Below are 21,241 nucleotides of genomic sequence, written 5' to 3'. Positions count from 1 at the left end.
TGAACGTGTGATCGGTAGGGGTCCAAGAAGTCGGACCCTCACCAATCAACTTGTTATCCCCTATCCTATCATTGTATTGTGTGACAATACAATAATCATCAACAAAATCCCCATTTATGGTGCACAAAGTGTTCAATGAAAAGAGGCCTTACACGACTGTATGATGTCATAAAATTTCCAACATCCAATCAAATATTAGAAATTGGCATTTTAGAAGAATATTGAAGCACTGGTTAACAAGTGTATGCAGTAAAACTTTATTGTTGATCCCTGCTCCGAGGACAGCCTACAATTGTTTGTGAATGAAAAAAAATGTTCCGACAAGTTGAACTTAAAGGGAACCTGTCACCAGGAATGTAATTTTTAGCTTGTGACAGGTTCCAATAGCCTTTGCTATGCTGACTTAAAAAATGCCTTTGTCGGCATTCTGAATCTTTTTAGTAGTTTGATAATAGATAATTTTAGAATATTTTGGATCCCTGCCAGCAGCATGTGGCGAGTCCAGGGGAGGGGTAATCTGCAGCCTGTGTGTGCTTATTTCTCTTCAAGTATCTGCATGCACTTCACCATTCGACTCCCTATCCTGCTTGCTCATTGCACATAATGGAGTTGGATGAGTGCGGTGGAGGGGAGACTAACACAGGCACACAAAGGTTGCAGCTGCCTCCTCCCCCGAGACCCACCATACGCTGCTGGAAGGGAGCCTGGCAATGTCAAATAAACTATTATAAACTACTGAAATTATTCAGAATGCTGACAAAGGCAGTTTTTAAATCCGCATAGCATAGGTTACTGGAACATGTCACCAGCTAAAAATCACATTCCTGGTGACAGGTTCACTTTACAGAACCTATCTTGTATGTAACCCAGGGACTGCCTATATTCCTTTAGATAGAATAGGACAGTAAATAACATAACTGAAGTACCTAAGAGAAATGATAAGGAAAAAGCCCAGTTTAAAACATCTAGTTACCCAAGGCAATAATGAAAGAAGAATTAATTATATATCTATGGTATATATCTATAACATTCTTATTTCTTAAGCGGCTATTTTACATAACACTACACTTTCATTTCCTACAAAAATGTATAAGAAAAGGCCAACAAGTATGTTTTAATTATCCAGAAGTGTTACACAGTGAAAACAAACAGCACACAAAAATTAAGCGCAGTCCACTGTGTATTTGCAGTTTTACTTAATGCTTGCAAGAGTCCCGGGCCAGATGCTGTGAGTCCCATATGGTCTACTGTCTGTCGGAAAGTAGTTCTGAAGTTTGCTTTGCATTCTCAGCATAACAGCTTCTCCTTACAAAACCTTTCAGGTCTAAACATAAATGTTAGGTGAGAGATTTTCAGAACATCTAAAATTTAAAGCACATTACAGTCTAGTCTGACAAAACTGAGCTTGATATAATGTTTTCTTCCAGGCCATATGGTTTTGCTTCTGCAGGTGGCCAGCTGGTGCGGCGCTCCGCGTCTAGTCCCTCTGGTAAACACACAACAAATGGCTGTGGCTGAGCTACTCCAGGCGAAAGAAACTGAGCTTTACAAGCATCTGTACGCTTACTCTAACACTTTCTACGACTTTAAATTGAATCTTCAGAAAAACCAAACAGAACTATGGAGGAAACAAACAAAAATGGATAGAAATAAATGAGGTTTAACACAAAACTGTCTTCAATCCTCAAAATATGCATTAGATCTGTGGTCATATACTAGTCACAAGGATAAAAGAGGCATTTTCAATCTGTTTGCCACTTAGTATTTTAATCCAAAGGAGAATATTTATAAGTGGGTGTGGATCCAAGTCCCTTAGTTCATGTGCATTATTCAGAGATTATTTCGTATTTGAGTAGACTGCACCAAAAAAAAAAATTTAACTGTATTCAGATTTTTAAAAAACGGATAGCTTATGTGAAAAGTTTGGATCTGGGCTCTTCCGAGGAGCACATAAATCAATCTCTGTGCCACTAGGTCATAGGTGTCCTCTGTCTTCCTGCTGTACGGTACCTCCTGGATGAGAAGGCAGTGCTTCAGTTATTGATTCCTGGTGCACTGGTCCTTTAAAAAACTCAAAACATTACAGTCTGCTTCTAACCTCTAACCTGCAACTCTGGGCTATTTAAGGCAGCATCTCTCACAAGAAACTGTGCAAAGCTTCCTGACTTGGTAGTTCTTTTTAAGGTATTCTCCTTTTATAGTTTATCTGGGTATTTTTTGTTTTGAGTTGCGACCTTTGACCGTTTTTCTGACTAATAAATTTCCCTGCCTGCCCTGACCTTGGATTGTTAACCAACCATGTCTGCACAGAAAAAGAGCATATGATTAAGGATCATAGACTACCATATAGGCTATTCAATACTGATTACGGCACATACTTTGGTTAGGAACATCAACCTTTATTTTAACTAAACAATCGATTTCAGATCGAGGTCAGGCACAGGCAGGCAGTCAGGGCTGGTGGCAGAGATGCAAAGGTCAGAGGACAGGTCCGAGGTCACAACAGGAGATCAACGAGGAACAGGGAATAATGCAGGGACAGGGAGCGATGAGAGCCACCTGTTTAAATAGGAACCCGGAAGTGGCCAGCGCCAATCAGTGGTGCGCTGGCCCTTTAAATCGAGTGCCGGTGTGCGCACCCTAGAGAGCGGGGATGCGTGCATGACCTAGCCGGGACGGGAGCAGAAGCGTGGAGAGGTGGGTGTGGGCCGGGGGATGGGGCAGCTCCGCCACAGAAAGGGGCACGGGTGTGCCTGTGATCTGAAACATGGATTGCAGGGACAACCGTGACAGTGCCACAGGATTCCGTGAGGGACCGATATGTCTTCATACTAAACCTTCTCTCATCTTGTATCTAGATGAGATCAAACATAATATAGAACAAACATGTAGTTTGAAATGCATCATACTATTACCCGTATATACTCAAGTATAAGCCGACCCAAGTATAAGCCGAGGCCCCTAATTTTACCAAAAAACCTGGTAAAACCTAAATTTTTTTTACTCGAGTATAAGCAGAGTTTGGGTTTTCAGCACATTTTTTTGTGCTGAAAAACTAGGCTTACACTCGAGTATATATGGTACTTTATTGCTAAGGACCAAGTATTTGACAGTGGCTGCCTTAAAAAAAAAACTAAATCAATTAATGAACATATCTTATAGACATCAATATCATTGGTATAACTAATATAAAACGCTGTAACAGAGAAAGACAGAATAAAGACAAGCTATGGCACGCTTCTAGTTCCAAAGGTCGAAAATATCATGGGAAATTTACCATTAATAAAGATAAAAATCATATTTTATATTTATAATTATTTGGGCTGATAACATAACACAAGCAATAAAATGTCTTTCTCAGTTAATGAAGCCAGGATAAAGAATATCATGGATTCCAAAACCACGCTGCAAAATCAATTACTTAAAATAAAGTGATCTGCTTTGATTCCATTTCCAGATATTCTCAGTGGAGTCTTAAAAACAGAGCATTGATGTAAGGTTGAAAAAAAGACCAAGCAGGACTGTCTTTACCTTATTATTATACATTCATGAAAGAATCAGAACCAAATTAGATGCTTGAAGAGTCAAATATAATGACTAAAGGCACAGAAGCTCAATATGTAATATTCTGCGGCACCTCTGATATAACACAAAGGCCCCCCAAGAGGCTCAGGGCCTTTCTCGCTCACCGGTGACTGCTCTAGCCTATTGTGAAGACGCAAATAATCATATATTAAAAGTGAAACATTCCACGAAAACAAGTTGATAAAAATGTAAAAAGTTCCTGCATGCTTCAATTTTACAAATGGCGGGGCATAAATATTACATGGAGTGTATGTCGGCAAAACCAGCTAATCATCTTCTCTGCAAGGCAGCCTTTTAAAAGGGTTGTAACAGCTTTGATTGTTTTCCCCATCGACAGGATGGAGGATGAAAAGGGACCCCTGCAGTTCATTAGAGCGGGGGTCCTATGAATGAAGCAGAACATCAAGCATGCTTCCTGACGCTCCATTCAATACTAAAGGAGTGCCGAAAAGTACTATGCAAATTCCAGCGCTCCCACAGTATGGAATGGAGGCAGCAGGATGCACGCTTCACCTGCGGCTCCATTTTTGTGTACTGTGGGGGTTCCATACTCCATTATCTTGTGAATATGGGATAAAAATCAAAGTTGGTACATTCTTTAGACTCTTCTTGACAGCAGATGACTGAAAGAGAAGAGTCAGAAATATCTCCATATGTACAATCCATTTATATAGTTTAGCCACTAGCGGTGTCTGGCCCCGGTTCTCTCCACTGATAACATGTGTAATTCGGGCTGTAAGGATTTGGCATGTTTATTGGGCTCCTTCCACACGCACATATGCTACATCCAAGCGCTCCTCATCCCCCCTCTCCATAGGGAGGTGTGCTCACCGTACTGTGCCGTGCACAATGCCCCCCCTATGGCCGCCGTATTCTAACTTCCGTACGTACGGTAAGCATATCTCCACAACAAACGTTTGTGTGAAGGGAGTTTTAGGGTGTAATAGCTGTGTAATGGTTAGCTAACAGTTAAGGGGGTGGTTATGGCTGGACCTTCAAAGACTACATGTTCACCCTTGGCAAAGCTGGAAAAATTTGGGGATTATATGAAAAAACTATTTGCAACATGTTGAATATATGGAACTGGTATATCAACCTATATCTGACTGATGTGGCCCATCAAATAATCATATATATAAATCATGGGCAGTGCCAAGCTATCCAAGTGGGAGCTGCATGTAAGAATCCAACAATGCTGAACTCAGCGGATTACTGCCTGTTACAGGATGCAAGGAGTTGGTGATAAAAGATCCTCTTTCAAGCTGGAGCAAACCAGGCTCTTCGCTTTTATCATTCGTTTAAAAGAATGTTTTGACATTGATATTCTTGTTGAAAATATGCATTTTTGGCACCAGCCACATACTTCCTAGAAAAATAAAAAAGCTAGATGGCATTAGACGCAGTGACATGACAATGGGTGATTCTATTCAATAATTTAGGGAGAATTCACTCACAATGATCACACATCAGCAAAGACATTTGCAAACTGAAAAGATATAATATATATTGGCAAAAAAAATGAGTTACATATATCATGTACATGAAACATGCCTGAAAATAAGAACATTGCTCTAAGCTCTGCTTCTCTGTATAAGACGGCATATATAAATAAAATATGTGATGTACACTGGCAGCCAATGTAACACTCAACATCAAGGAAGTTTGTACGGCATGGTTATGGCAGGCCCAATCATTGCTTAGAACCCTTTAAGGACAAGACAAATGAACTATTTACTTTTGACTCTTGGAAGTGGACTTCAGGGGCTATAATGATATGATAAGCTGACAGGATGGGAGAAGCTGGCGGAGTGAGGAGACAGAACATGTTGGACCAAGAAATCTCGAGTGATAAGGTGCGAAAAGGCTGGAAGTAAACCAAATATTTAACTTGCTATTGTGGAAAAACTTTCTCTAAAAACAGTTTTTTTTTTAGTTGGAGTCTAATATTTGGATCATATTTCCTCGAAGCAGTTAGAATTTTTAGGAGACTTTACTTCTAATTCTAGTTGAGTAATTGTAATCGGAGAAAGAAATGAAAAAGAAAACTGCTTTAGGCAAAGCTTTACCTTTAACAGGTTAACCAATTTCCAATTTTTCCACATTTGCCGTCATATATAGATGCAATGTATAATATAGAGAGTTATGTAACACAGGAAATGACATAGTTCTCTCTCTACATATGCTGCTTGTATGACATGCAGTAAAAATTAAGACAGTATACCCAAACAAACCAAGGAGGAGGGTGCCCCCAGTTAGTCAACCTTGGACCAGGGTCAAATGTACATATGGTAAGAAGATCATGCTTGATAAAGATTGCTTTGTGATTGAAACGCTACATTTGGATGGAATAAAGCACTCCTTGGAAGTATGAATGGTGCCTGTGCTGTAGTTTCTATCTTTCTACTACTACATGCATTATAACATATATGCCATCATTTTTTTCGAACTTGGAATCCATCATAATTGTTGAATATTTTGTAAATGAAAATAACGCTTCTTTGGAGCTTTTCACACTCAATCCAAAATTTGGAAATACCACCTTATACTGACTGTAAAAATAAACCAATGAAATACACGATAAAAGCTATTATAAAAAGAAAGCTTAAAAACCTCTGAGGTTTTAGACTTTTTCACAGTGAGAACAAGTAACTGAGAAGTTTTGTTTCAGTGGTAAATCATTGAAACAGAGGACAACCTCCAATGGCCGAGCAATGACCCTTATAAAAAGTTACCAAATTTTCTAAAGTAACACAATAATATCTGCATACTTCTCTAGTCTCAATTAAACCAAGCTCAATATTCACACTATAACAGAAAGGAGAATTGGCCGCGACGGCAGAAACCAATCGAATAGAAGAGTCGGAACAACGCACGTTTTAAAGTTAGAAATTCTTGTCCAGTAAATCTTCTGAGGACACATAACCAAATTCCAACACATACATAATCTGTAACCGATCCTATAAAAGTAGATCTAGATTTGAAAGGATATGTATAAACATAAGAAGTTTGGGTTTAGTTTTAACATCTTAAGAAAAAAACTCTCTTATGACCTGAAAAGCTGTTCTTGCATGAAATCCTACCAAACACCCCTTCAAAGACACATGGGGTGAAATCCTTCAATAGGAATGTCAAATAAAAATATAATAATACAAATAGTAGTTTTCTTCAAACTCAGCTTTAAAGGGAACCTGTCACCAGGGACTTAATATTCACTTAAGACAGATTGCAGGAGTCCATTACAGCTGCATTGCTAATATGCTTTCTGCTTTCTCTAAACATTTGCATTACAATACAATTGTGTTTTATAACTTACCTTGCACCCTGACAGAATCTTCTGTGTAGGCCTATGGGTTGGCTTTGGATTGGATGCATTTCAAAAACAACATAAGACTTGTCTGTGCTGCTCACTTTGTACTCCTGTAGTGCTCCTCCCTCTTCCACTGATGCCATCTCACCAGGCTGAGAGCTCTGTGAAGGATCAGGAGGGAGGAGCTGTACAGGAGCACAAAGGTGCAAAGTCACATGTTATTTTTTTAAATGCATCCAAACTAAAGCCCAACCCCTGGGACTACACAGGGGATTCTGTTAGAATGCCAGGTAAGTTATAACTCACAATTATATTGTAATGCAACTGCTTAAGGAAAAGCAGAAAGACATATTTGCACTGCAGGAGTAATGGGCTTATGTAAAATGTCTTTAGTGAAAATCAGGTTCCTGGTGACAGGTTCCCTTTAAAGATTGCTACACAGCAGTAAGTAAATTCAAACAGTGTCCTTGTTTTCATAACACTAATGGAAATGTTAAAAAATAAACCCAGTATACCCATGTAGGAACACAAATACATATAAATCTACAAAACACAGAAAACTATAAACAATATACCCACCACTTGACCATTTTGTGGATTTTTATGTGCATATGGGGGTCCACGTATATGATTCCACATTTGTCCAGATGTCATCGCAAATACAACACACTAAAATAAAATTCAAAAATAAAATAAAATTCATGTTAGATCATGTAAATCAATGTTTAAATTAAGTTAATATACAGCACATTATTAAAATTATATATATATATATATATATTGATATAGCAGCATCATATTTCGTAGCGCTTTATAAATTATAGGGGACTTATACAAATAAAATAAAACATATATTTAATAAATAGAAAGTTTCCTATTATTTTATTATAGAAATAGTTAACCATTAAAAAATATTTGAGAGACAATATGTGAAAACACAAAGAAATTGTACATCAAAACAACAACTCAACAAGCAAAGAAAACAATCACAATTATGAGCATGTTGATGCAAAAAAAAAAAAAAAAAAAGTTCGGTTTCCCAGAATACAACATCATAATATTGTGCGAAAAAATTTCAATTAGAAAAAAAATAGAATAACTGACATCCTCATATTCACGCTGACCTATAAAATTATGAACAGATTACTGATAAAATAATTTGAAAAAAATATGTTTTATTATTTCTTCTACTAAAAGAAAAAAAGAATAAAAATAAATAAAATACAGGCGGTCCCCTACTTAAGAACACTCGACTTACATACGACCCATAGTTACAAACGGACCACTGGATATTGGTAATTTATTGTACTTTAGTCCTAGGCTACAATGATCAGCTGTAACAGTTATCACAGGTCTCTGTAATGAAGCTTTAGTGTTAATCCTGATTCTTATGACAATCCAACATTTTTTAAATCCAATTGTCACAGAGACCAAAAAAGTTCTGTCTGGGATTACAATGATAATATATACAGTTCCGACTTACATACAAACTCAATTTAAGAACAAACCTACAGACCCTATCTTGTATGTAACCCGGGGACTGCCTGTAAATATCTACCAATATGGAGGCCAAAGATAATCTGACGAAAATGTTCCTTTTGATGGCTCAGACACAAAAAAGGTCGGTACCCTTAAGCCTCCTGTCGATCGATGCCAAAAAGGCATTTGACAGGGTACATTGGGGCTTTATGTCAGCGGCTTTAACTCAATTAGGGGTAGGTCCCAAGTTCCTAGGGAGGGTTATGGCCATTTATGATCACCCCAGGGCCAGAAACAGGGTAAACGGGTTTTCTCGGACCCCATCCAAATCAAAAATGGGACTCGTCATGGGTGCCCTCTCTCACCCCTACTATATATAGTAGTGATGGAACACTTAGCGACGGCAATTAGGAATGACCCAAACATTCACGGGATGCAGGTGGGCCAGAGGCATTATAAGACAGCGTTGTTCGCAGACGACTTGTTATTATATATCTCTCAACCCAGAATTTCCCTTCCCCCACTTCTCAAAGAGTTTGAATCTTACAGCCACCTAAGCAATTTCAAAATTAATTACATCAAATCGGAGGCATTAAACGTCTCTCTCCCCACAGAGGAAGTTCAATCCATTAAAGGACACTTCCCTTTTAGATGGCGGGCCACATCGATCAAATATCTAGGAATCCAGATACCCTCCGACTTAACCTCACTGTACAATCTCAACTATGTGGCTTTACTGGAGCGCACCAATAAAGACCTAGCTTCCTAAAACAAAAAGGGACTCTCATGGTTCGGCCGGATAAATGTTATAAAGATGGACGTACTGCCCCGTTTTCTCCACATGTTTCAGGGAATTCCACTTTCTTTAAATCGATCAGGACAATGATATTACGTTTCATATGGGGCACAGTACGCCCCTGGATTGGATGGAAATACCTGATACGCCCCAAATCCGCAGGGGGCCACCGTCTTAGTCCGCCTTCTAGACTGGCATTACCATTTATCATCTAAGCAGTGGGTTCGACTGGAGCAATACAGCTCCACAATACCTATTCATTTACTCCTGTGGGTATCCGCACAGAGAGTGGAAACCGAACCGCAGTCTCTGTTCTTGGCCTCGACCCTGAAACTGTGGAGATCTCTCATTCAGCGCTCCATTTTATCCAGACCATTCAGCCCCCTTACCCCACTCTTTAGAAATCCTGACTTTCCCCCGGCTTTCCTCAGGACTACCTTCTTGGGGCGCTCAGTACATGAGGACCTACGGATGCGTGACATAGTGGGTGAGGCCCCGATTCCACATATGCAGGAAATATCAGCTCTTTCCGCCTCTGCCAAACTTTCTTGGCTAGAAGCCTCTCAACTAGGATCCTTCCTTAAACAACCAGGTCCAAAGGCTGCATTTAATAAACCTGTCCGGCCCTTTGAGAATCTCTTCTGCTCAGCATCCCCTCCAGAACACTGTATTTCCCAAATATATAGCCTCTTGATAAAAGAGTCAGACACATCAGCTTTACCTTTTATCGCTAATTGGGAGACAGGCTTGGGAACCTCCAAGTAAGTAATTTCTGTATACACATAAGCTTTCAGTAGCATGCTCCTCCCAAGAAAGGAATTACAAGATTCTCGCAAGAGGGTACAGGGTTCCCACCATGCTTCACTCGATCTATCCCTCGATCCCGGACACGTGCTGGAGATGTGGTTTGGCCAAGGGAGACATGTTTCATATATGGTGGACATGTCAAGACATTACAGACTTCTGGGACCAAATCTTCAAAGACATCAATGACCTCATTAGCTCAGAGGCCCCCAAGACTCCGGAGGTGACACCTCTGGAATGACAGAGAAATTTTTAAAACTCTGGCAGCCGCGGATAGTCCTCCGGGACTCACAGCACTTCAAGGAAATATTAAGGGCTCCGGGTGCTAGGAGTCCCAGTCCCCCGATTGGCTCTTAAACGAGTACCTCAGATCCAGGTGATCCCCCCATCACTAGGGCCTACTCCGTACCCCTCCCCAACCTTCCTCTTGTTCTGTCCCACTATGTCTCCCAATGTCTTTTCCACACCCTTCTATGTGTATGAATGTTAAGTGAAGTCCGATCCTCTGCTAAGTGTTCGGATTGTCTCTGATCGTTTAAGCTATCACACTAAGACTATCTCCTCTCCCCCGCCGGAGAGTGGTTTCTAAAATTGTCATCATACCGGAAGCGGGAGGAGGTATATTTCACAACCCACTGCCTTTCCTACAATTAGTGATGCATCACTTCTGCTCCAGAACTTCTGGAAACAGACTCGGACACTTCAATACATGTCATGACCTCATGGACTATGTGAGCTTCTCCCCCCCCCACCCCTGTAAACTTCCCCCCTTTTTTTATATTGTTTTGATGGTTACTTTGTTTTGTAAACTCTGTTTGAAAATGTTTAATAAAAATGATTCCTTCTCAATAGCTAAACTTTAAAAGTAAATAAAATAAAAGTTATGGGTCTTGCAATAGGTTTAAAAATTAAATTATACATTTCCAACATTTCTTGGCCTTGTACAGTTTTCGGGCTGTGTTTTAAGCTCACCAGCTATTCCAAGCCTCCTAAATCATATGACAAACATTGCGGGTGTCAGAATGTTCCATACCTCACAGCCACGAGGTCATGTAGTCATCTGAATTCCTAATTCAATTTAGCACATTTTTAAACATTACAACCACCCAATGTCACATTTAATTTTGCTACAACCATAAAGGAGCGCAATGCAATTATTTCTGAAAGCAAATTCGGGCAAAACAGTCACTTTTCATAATTTTACTTGTCTATTAAAATGCATGAAATAATTTGGGAATTGGCTTGATAATGCACAAATATATTTTATTCCTCTCTTTGCCTCAAGGAAAACATTCTTGTCACGGGGATACATTATATATGTGTCTGCAAAAAATTACTGTGATAAGAACAAGAATTACCAAGAAATTCACTGAGCAGAATATTGACAGACATAGTTCCGTATAGCGCCAGACCTTTCACTGTCATTTAGCTGACATGTCAAGTAAAAATCCCAATCACCGTAAATTGAGAAGCTTTTATCTGAGCATTTGCCATAGGAAAAGGCAACAAGTCTTCTTTTTCTCTCAATAGTTTTTATTTATGAGATTCTTTGATACAGTGGTAAAACTCCCCCTCCTAATATCAAGAAGACATTAAATAGGACCTGTCACCCATAAAAAAGGCACTCGGAGGCACTCCTAGCACTACCCCGTTTTTAGCAGTGATAAACTGCTAGCTTTATCGGAACCCTCTGATTAAGCTAGCAGACACTGCCACACAGTACCACACTCAAAGTGGTCCAGCGTATTCATGTGGGGGCGGGGCTAGGAAGCGGTGACTGCCGCATGAAGCCCGACAGTCACCGCCGGCCTATGGAGTGTGTTGGGCGGTCCGGGGGAGAAACAGCACGTCGGCCTGCCCCCTCATGAGCTTTGAGCGTTGGTGGCATTCCTATTTTACTCTTTACACTTAATCATAGATCCAGGCACTGTGACTGTGGTAATCTTCTTATGTGTGTTATACATGGCCTCCTTCCTTCTAAAATCAACTTTAAAAATTATGGTAACAAGCCACCAGATGGGCTTTGGGCGTGTTATCAAGATCCCTCTATGCTGTAGCTACAGAGAATGTTACATTCTGAAGGATAGCCGTTAAGACTACAGGAACGACAGGGGGTCCCCAGTCACTGTGCCTGGATCTATGAATAAGTGTCCCTGGTTTACCATGCTTTATTTTGATGGTAGATTTCCTTGAAAATCATTTGTAAAATAAACAAGGGAGATTAATTTTGCAAGCAATTTATTTCTGTTTCTGATTAATTAGCTTCATGTGTAGATTCTGTTATTGTGTTGTCGCTTTGCTGATTCGGTTTCTTTCTTGAAGAACATAATATATTCCCTGAAACTTATTACTGTGTAGGATTCGGTAACTTACCTTGTTTTATGAACTTTAAAATTGACTTGTTTAAAAAAAAATGATAAAATAGGAGCTTAAATCACTTTGGGTATATTCTCCTGCATTTGAATAAATAGCTTTCTTGCTTTTATACAGTACATCAATTCCAATTTCCTACCTTTCAAGTGCATTGCTCTGAGAGTTTATCGCACCTTTCTAATGAAATCCAATTTCATGCAGGGATTGAAGATCTTGTTAATTTTGTTGACATTTGTATAGATTACATTTGTAGTAAATAAACAAACAGGAATATGCTTTACCATACGCTCGGTAACTCAAAGCAAAAGGCAGACTCGGATAGGAATTCAGAAACCGAAAAAACCCCAGAACTGAATATAATAAACCAAAGATTTCTAAGCAAGCAAATGACTGAAAAGGAGCAATGGAAACAATAAGACCCATCTCCTGAGGGCTAACACATTTTCAGCGAATACATAATAGCATCATAATCTAAAACAACTACAAAATGAAAAGCCATGGGATGCTCTCAAAATGCACTGGATGAAAAATTTAAGGTCTCGATTACAACCTTGGAATTTTTATGTGAAATTAAGGGTCATTATTGATAGACTCGGCAGTCGAAGATGATAGCTGTACACAGTGTAAGCTTACAGTATCTAACAGTTAATAAAAATGGCTCCATAGGGGTTGGCCGCTTCACTTCATGTTTTTTGTAATGTGTGTTGAGGGGTAGGGAATTAGGCAATTTACATATATATACACATCTATTGAAAGTTCTGCACCACTTTCTTAAAATGTAAAGTACCGTCCTCTGCAATCGCCCTTCCAGAACCGTATGAAAGTATTCACGAATACAATATTAACACCTTACCGCAAACCATCATATTAGTATGATTAGTATTAGTATGATGGCAAGTGGCGTATGGAGAAGGCTCACGGGCAAAGCCCTCTTGATTCAGCATATGTGTTTGATGCAAATTGCTGCAAACACCAATGGCTAACACCCTGCTGCAAACACCAATGGCTAACACCACAAGTGTTAACCCATTCAATGCCTTCGGCAATGCTGTTGTTAGTCATACAGTAGTATCGTTTTATATGGTAGAAATGATCAGACCCCTTAGGGTACTTTAACCTTAGGGGGTCTGATAGTTTCTACCATTTACTACAATACTAGTGAAAAACAGTATTAAAAGAAGTAAAAAGTTAATTCATTTAAAAATTCCCCAAAAACCCTCTTTTCGTAGAAATGATAAAAAAATAAACAAAAAATATTCTCATTCATATAGGAAAAACAACATTAAAAGAAGTAAAAAGTAAATTCATTTAAAAATCCCACCAAAAACCCTCTTTTCCTAGAAATGATATAAAAATAAACCAAAAAATACTCTCATTCATACAGTATGTGGCACAAAGTGCACCCGCATATGATGTTTCCCCTGCCGGGTGACTGCTGTGAGCTGTGCCAGCGGGGCAGTTTTATGTCAGGTCCAACCTGGCGGTGAATTGCGCCATAGTCTGCACCTGAAGGGACACAGGCTGTATCTTGTGCGCAGGTACATGGCAGAAACACCACTCGCTCGAATTTTGCCTATTTCAGGGCTTTTACACCAGATAACAACCAAAAAAGAAAAGGGAGCCTCATTCGATATTATATGATAACAACTCTCAACCAAATATAATCAACAACCCAAAAGAGAGTCGAAAAGACCATCAGAGATAAAATTAATGATATCTTTTATTATAAATACAATGCACAATATGCAGAAAATGAATCACATAGGGAAGGAAATAAGGGGAAGTACCACGAAAACCATAAGCGTCCTGCAAACCCCCCAGACCTATAGGTAAATGATAGTGTAAAGACCAAAGGGTCTAATATATAATAGATAATGCAGACGGGAACATAAATAAAAGGATAATTCCTTGGTAGGATTCTATGTGAAGTGGGGGACCGGAGGTACCATCCGGCTCCCGCAGTGCACAAAGTCAATTTTAGTCCTTACCCGTAAGCATGGTGCTAGGTACAGTGGGGGTCCCCAGGAGACCAATAGGCTCTATTATATATTAGACCCTTTGGTCTTTACACTATCATTTACCTATAGGTCTGGGGGGTTTGCAGGACGCTTATGGTTTTCGTGGTACTTCCCCTTATTTCCTTCCCTATGTGATTCATTTTCTGCATATTGTGCATTGTATTTATAATAAAAGATATCATTAATTTTATCTCTGATGGTCTTTTCGACTCTCTTTTGGGTTGTTGTTTTCTTTTACACCAGATACCTGATAAATGTGGCTCATAGCGTGCAAATTCTAAATCAGGAATGTATTCCTTGAGCATTGCTCAAGTCCATTCTACATGTGCATGTTCTAGGACACTGACGGACAGAGGTTCCTGCAAATCTTAACACAATGTTGTGTTATCTAATTCATCTTACTGACCATTCATCTTACGTACAGTGATGTTGTTTACAGTTGACTTTGCTTATAGTTTTATATATATAGTTATATCCTCCAAAAACATAGCCCCAATAGCATCCTGAAAGCTCAGAGTTGTTTAGGGAACAAAATCCATATAGATAGACTCCACTCTTTGGTATTTTTATGGTTTCGGAGGTGGCCTTAGGACCGCAAAAAAATCAATGGATGCCGCTGCTAACCGTAATATCATTGTTATTAGGACTCCCATTACAGAAGAATGGCAAACTGCTTGCACGCATATAATGATTTTTTTTTTAATAATTTGATTAACAGAACCTGGAAAAACCTTTTAAACAAAATATAGAATATCTTCATGTTGAAGATAATGGCATTGGATTGCAGTTCCTTGAAAAACACAGTGAATAAGCGGTTATAGCTGAAGCTTTTACCATGAAGCAATGAGTGATGGTGTCAATTTTTCGGTAATGCTAGCACAAATGTGCACCTTTCCTCCTAATATGTACTCACCACCGTCTCCCTTTCATCTGATAGTGAGTATGCATTGCTGGATCTCCAGAGCTGACAGTGTTATAAACAATATGTCAGGGAACTTGACAGTGGACACTTCACTGTGCAAAGATAATGGAGATGTTACCTTGGAGCTTTTCACTGGTAGATGGTTTTAGGCTCGAAAAGATGTTTGCATCTCAGTAAATCCATCAGAGCAGAGTGAAATGAGTTGAAACACATGACCCAGAACTAATGTCTAATGTGCAGACATGTATACAAGGGATCCGAAGCCTTGATACTATTTACAGATGGAAACCTTTTTACTGTGTATGTTCCTTGTAGAAAAGCATGGGTTGATATGTGGAATATACTGCCATGTATGTGTGTATTCTAGTATCAGGTAACAGTAGAAGAAATATAGGCAGAACAATGATTATTATCTCAGATATTCCATATTTCAGAAAGTATGTTATAATAACTTCACATCGCTGAAGTTTCCAAAAATTTCAAGGACAATACGTTTTTTCTATTTTAAAGGGAATCTGGGAACCAGGAGACCCGGGGGGGGGGGGGGGGGGGTATGGGTCGAGGCAGGGGGGGGGGGGCGTCAATATGCCGGGTGAGGGGCGGTATTATGAATTCAAAAATGACACATGGAGGAGCTGTCGTTTCCAGTGGCGGCCATCTTGGTGAGAACTCGGCATACTTTAGAGAGGGTATAACATTTTGTGAATCATAAAATGAAACTATTTAAGCTCCATTTTGTGATAATGAGTTTTGTTATATTCATTTATTTATAGCATTATGGGTTTTGTATCAGATGTTCATATTCCCAGAATAGCCCTTATCGATCATCCACTCTCTGCGTTCATCTGCACATGCGTTAGGTTAAAGGAATCGCTACGTACTTTGCATAGCTCCCAGAGTTGCTGACAGTGTGCGGATCAACGATTGATGACATCCACAGGGGGACGCGGCAGAGGACGTCAATATGCAGGATAAGGGACGATATTATGAATTCAAAAACGACACATGGAGGAGCGGTTTCCCGGGGGAAGGGGGCACTGCTCCTCTTCAGCCACTCATTGAAAGGTAATATATAACTTATCTTTTTTTGTAAAAGCAATTTTTTAATACAAAAACTGTTTGGCAGTATATGTACAATGCTCTATGGGGACTGAGAGGTTGCTAAAAATGTTCCCTTTCAGCTAGGTGCAGGCACAAAAACTGGAAGTACAAGAGCAAAAAAAGAACTGGAAGCCAGGGCAGGGTTAGTGTAAGTATATATAGTTAAACAAAAATATTGTATATATCCTTGTTAACCCCTTAAAAGAACCTAGTGTAATCTCCAACAATTTGGTGAATCACAATTCTCCTAAATCCAATACGTGTGATTGAATGTGATTGAATGTACAGCAGTGGTCATCCCACATCCGAAGAAGACATTTCTCGTGATTGCGTTGTTCTCATTGCTATTATTTCCTAAGGTTATAAATCAAGGCTGTGAGGCACAAACAGAATGAACGTTTACTACGGGGTTAAACATTCTGACAAGGCATGTTTCAAAAGAAAACAAGAAGAAAATCAAAGAAAATAGTTAGATACAATCAGTATTGGGAACGAGCACAAGCAGATGGACAAAGGTAACTAAACATGTCTACAGCAATACTTACAAGAGCCGCCATAGCCCAGCCTGTCTTGTTGTAGATGAATTCTAAGTTATTTCTTCGAAGGTAAAGTAAACCACCAACCAGAGACACAAGCAAAGCCAGAGCGATTGTCCCGGAGTAATTGGGTGGCCTAAACACACGGATCTAAAAATTGCAAAGAAAGGGAAAAAATATGGAAATTACATATATTATATTTTTCCTATAAGTCAACCAGCAGCTGTACAGTATAATAAAGGAATACATGAATATGAATATAGCCTGCCTTCTTATTAAGGAAGCAAAAAATTAAAGGAATTCAAAAAATTGAAGACAACATAATAATACAGTCTGGGGAAGTCCTCTCCTCCGGGACCGCTCCTTACCAATAATGGGCAGTGTGTGTATACGCTTTGCCTCCTTACAAAGCTGCAAAAATGGTTCTTTAGAAAATCAATACTTTATCCAACTATGAGAAATTATAGGGATTTAAAGAGAACTTGTCATTCAAACTCACCCACCGAAAACAAATACTTCATAAGAGACTATTGTTATAAAGTATTGTCCTTATCCCTATATACTTCTTTTCCATGGCTGAAATGTTAAAATCTCATTTTGTAAATCTGTACAAAACTCACCTGATGTGAGTCCAATGACATAATGACACTAAGTGAGTCCAATGATATTAATGGAGACATATACAACTCTGTTTACATATCAATAGGGGTAAAAAAAAAAACTGTGTCAAATTTTTTACTCAATGCCTTGCTGGTACGTTGAGAGAGTTATGTTACATCATTAAGCACATCATGTCATGTGACCAACGTGAAGTCATCTAAGGTCCTTTACCCAGTAACCTTTACAACTACCTCATGTATCTGACCACATTAAATCATGAGTAGAAGTCCATGAAGGTTTGTTTATGATCACATAAATAAACAAGGTAGATGTTAACCCCTTAACACTCTGCGCCATAGCTCTACGGCGCAGAGGTATAAGGGATGTATGAAGAGGGCTCACGGGCTGAGTCCTCTTCATACAAAGGTGGGGGTTTTTGCATTTTGCAGAAAACCCCCACCGCTAATAACCGTGGTAGGTGCTTGCATGGTGCTTAACCATGCGACTTTGCCGGCGGCGATCAAAAAACGGCGGGGCGCGTGCGCCGCCATCTTTAATGCGGTTGCCGCGCCCCCGAACGGGGGGCGATCGGTTGCCATGGTAGCCTCGGGTCTTCTTTTGACACGAGGCTACATGGCTTCTGGAGATTCGTTACAATGAGCCAGTGGCTCATTGTAATGAATGACCTGCAAAAATGCCATATATTGCAATACAGTTGTATTGCAGTATATGGTAGGAGCGATCTGACCATCTAGGGTTAATGTACCCTAGATGGTCTAAAAAATAGTGAAAAAAAAAGAAAAAAAAAGTTTAAAAAATAAAAAAAATTAATAAAATATTAAAAATTCAAATCACCCCCCTTTCCCTAGAACGGATATAAAACATAATAAACAGTAAAAATCACAAACATATTAGGTATCGCCGCGTCCCAAAATGCCCGATCTATCAAAATATAAAAACGGTTACGGGCGGCGGTGACCTCCGAGGCGGGAAATGGCGCCCAAATGTCCGAAATGCGACTTTTACACCTTTTTACATAACATAAAAAATTAATTAAAAATGATCAAAATGTCGCAAAGACCTCAGAATGGCAGCAATGAAAACGTCGCCTCATTTTGCAAAAAATGACCCCTCACACATCTCCGTGCGCCAAAGTATGAAAAAGTTATTAGCGTCAGAAGATGGCAAAAAAATTTTCTTTTTTGTACACATTCGTTTAATTTTTGAAAATGTATTAAAACACAATAAAACCTATATAAATTTGGTATCACCGCGATCGCACCGAACCAAAGAATAAAGTATAAAGTATAAAGTATAAAGAATGTTATTTGGAGCGAAGAGTGAAAGTCGTAAAAACTGAGCCCACAAGAACGTGACGCACGTGCGGTTTTTTTTCAATTTTTCCACATTTGGAATTTTTTTTCAGCTTCGCAGTGCACGGCATGTTAAAATAAATAACATTACGGGAAAGTAAAATTTGTTACGCACAAAATAAGCCCTCACACAGGTCTGTACACGTAAAAATGAAAAAGTTATGGATTTTTGAAGTTGGAGAGTGAGAAATGAGCCGAAAAACCCTGCGTCCTTAAGGGGTTAATGTTACTTGGTAAAGGACCTTAGATGACATCACCCTGGTCACATGATATGAAATGCTGAATAGTATGGAGGCATAAGGCATGGGGAGGAGTAGATGCGAGGGGTGGCGGAGAAGAACACACCCCTTCTGATGCCAGGTAAGATAACGCTGATATAAAGTTGATTTTATGGGGATGTGAGAAAAACAATTTTAAGCTAAAAGAAGGGTTTCATTTGGTTAATAGAGCTCTATGGGAACCTGTCACCTTTTAATTAGTTGGGGGATATATACTCTCCAATAGGAATGGGTCACACAACAGTCTACTTCATAAGAAACAAGTTCCCAAACTTTAGTGTGTGAATTATTTAATAAAGTGCCGAGCCAGACACTATTCTACGAATAAGACAAGGGTCTGTGATGGCGCCTCCATATAAAGTTCTGGCATCCATCAGGTCAAATGAGTATTATTCTAAGATACATTTTGTAGCACACATTTACATACAGAGGTTAGAGAATATTTGGTTTTGGTGCACTTTTAGAGGTAAACCTTGTGAGTATATTCTATGATCCTATGATCTAGGCTTTGTGGTTTTTGATCCTATTCCATTCAGGTTGTCATCTTGTGCAGTAAGTTTGGTAAGAATGGTCAGAGAATGGGGTTGATATCTCAGTAACAGTGGAAGCTAGGAGAATAATTTTAAACGCCCCTGTATTCGTGTGCAAGACCCAACATTCTGGCATATTCAGTTTTATATGTACGGGTTGGTTAAAGATAGTCTTTAAATTATACAAATTCTGCTCAGCAGTAAAAACTGGAACTTTACTTTGTAGATCACAAAAGCATGGTTTGTCTGTTGGGAAAATTATTAATATGGCAAGTAATAAGTTCCCCCTTCCAATTTGAGTGAAAAGCCTATCCATGTTGATGTGCTCTACGAAAATACTTTTCATCAAACTTTCGAAAGCTCTGGATGCTTCACCTTCAATCATTTTGGACTTTGTAAAAACAGGACAAGGTGTTTGGTCGATGCCAAACACTTTCCACATTATGATGATGGACTTGGCAGCACATCAAGTGCTAAAGAACTCAACAATATCGTGTTTTGTTATACATCAATCTTTATTTCAATCACTTCATTTCAGCTTCCTTCTTTTTTTGACGGATGGCAACCAGAGCTAAGTGCGGCCTTCAATCTTCAGGTTATACGAGAGAAGCAATATTGTAATAAGTGTATTCTTAAAAACCTATATAAACAATTTTTGACAAAAATGTTGTACATTTTACAAAAATGGCAAATGAAGTTTCATAAAATGATTCCCATAAATATAATGTCCTTGTTATCAAAGGCATAAATGGTTGGTGAGTCTAAAGGAAAAACTTAGGAAGCTTTGACTTAATATGTGTATTTTTCATTGGCCTGATGTTACCTATTGTGAAGGGTCACCATGATTGAGGAGTCTGGGTGCCGTCAGACTCTTTACACAGAATGTTGATAAACCTGGCAGAGCTTCAAGTGTTACTTAAAGAGATTACGTTTCTTTCAACAATCCCTCCATATTCAATTTAATAACTTCATAGGAGACTTCTCCTTGTCACATCTATGTCAACTTAAATACAACGTCCGGCTCTTCATTTCTTTCTATGACAGCTGACAGTGTTAATTAATTGGTACATGTGAAAAATATCCTTATTTACGGTAACATGGATCAACTGTAAAAATAATCGAAACGGTCACAGGAATCATTTATTCATTACAAGATGATTTGTATACTATGGTATAGTCGGCATGTTTAAGAGGTTGTCTGGGAACTAACCATTAAAGAGACTCCACTTACTGCACACAGCCTAAATATTGTACATTAGCTATGGATTGCAGATGCAACCAGATCATATGAAAAATGGAGATGACCTGGTGGAAGTTTGTCTGTTGATAGCAGATGTGGGATTCCCAACTATCTGAATTGAATCTGAGAGCTGAACATTTTTTTAAATAACAGAATACACAAAAATGAAAAAGAGCCAAGTTGTTCAAACTGTGCATATAAACCTATACACCTGCACAAGAAAAATCAAAGAATATATGTTTAATCATACTACATGAGGGCTGGCTGTATACTACATGAGGGCTGGCTGTATACTACAT

At 39.0% G+C, this 21,241-nt stretch overlaps 1 protein-coding gene across 2 annotated transcripts in view; it reads right to left on the bottom strand.

The window, feature by feature from the left end:
• TUSC3 (tumor suppressor candidate 3) overlaps positions 1-21,241 on the bottom strand; it is a 171,638-nt gene that overhangs the window by 30,394 nt on the left and 120,003 nt on the right. For both annotated transcript variants that reach the window (XM_072122124.1, XM_072122132.1), the window contains 2 exons: positions 16,931-17,071; positions 7,472-7,561 (listed from right to left, as the gene is read on the bottom strand). In XM_072122124.1, coding sequence (XP_071978225.1) covers positions 7,472-7,561; positions 16,931-17,071 — 231 coding nt within the window. The remainder of the gene's footprint in view (positions 1-7,471; positions 7,562-16,930; positions 17,072-21,241) is intronic.

Source organism: Engystomops pustulosus, chromosome 1 (genome assembly GCF_040894005.1).
Source record: "Engystomops pustulosus chromosome 1, aEngPut4.maternal, whole genome shotgun sequence".
Taxonomy (NCBI): domain Eukaryota; kingdom Metazoa; phylum Chordata; class Amphibia; order Anura; family Leptodactylidae; genus Engystomops; species Engystomops pustulosus.
The sequence above is the reverse complement of the archived record's forward strand: the minus strand, read 5'-3'. Positions and strand labels throughout refer to the sequence as shown.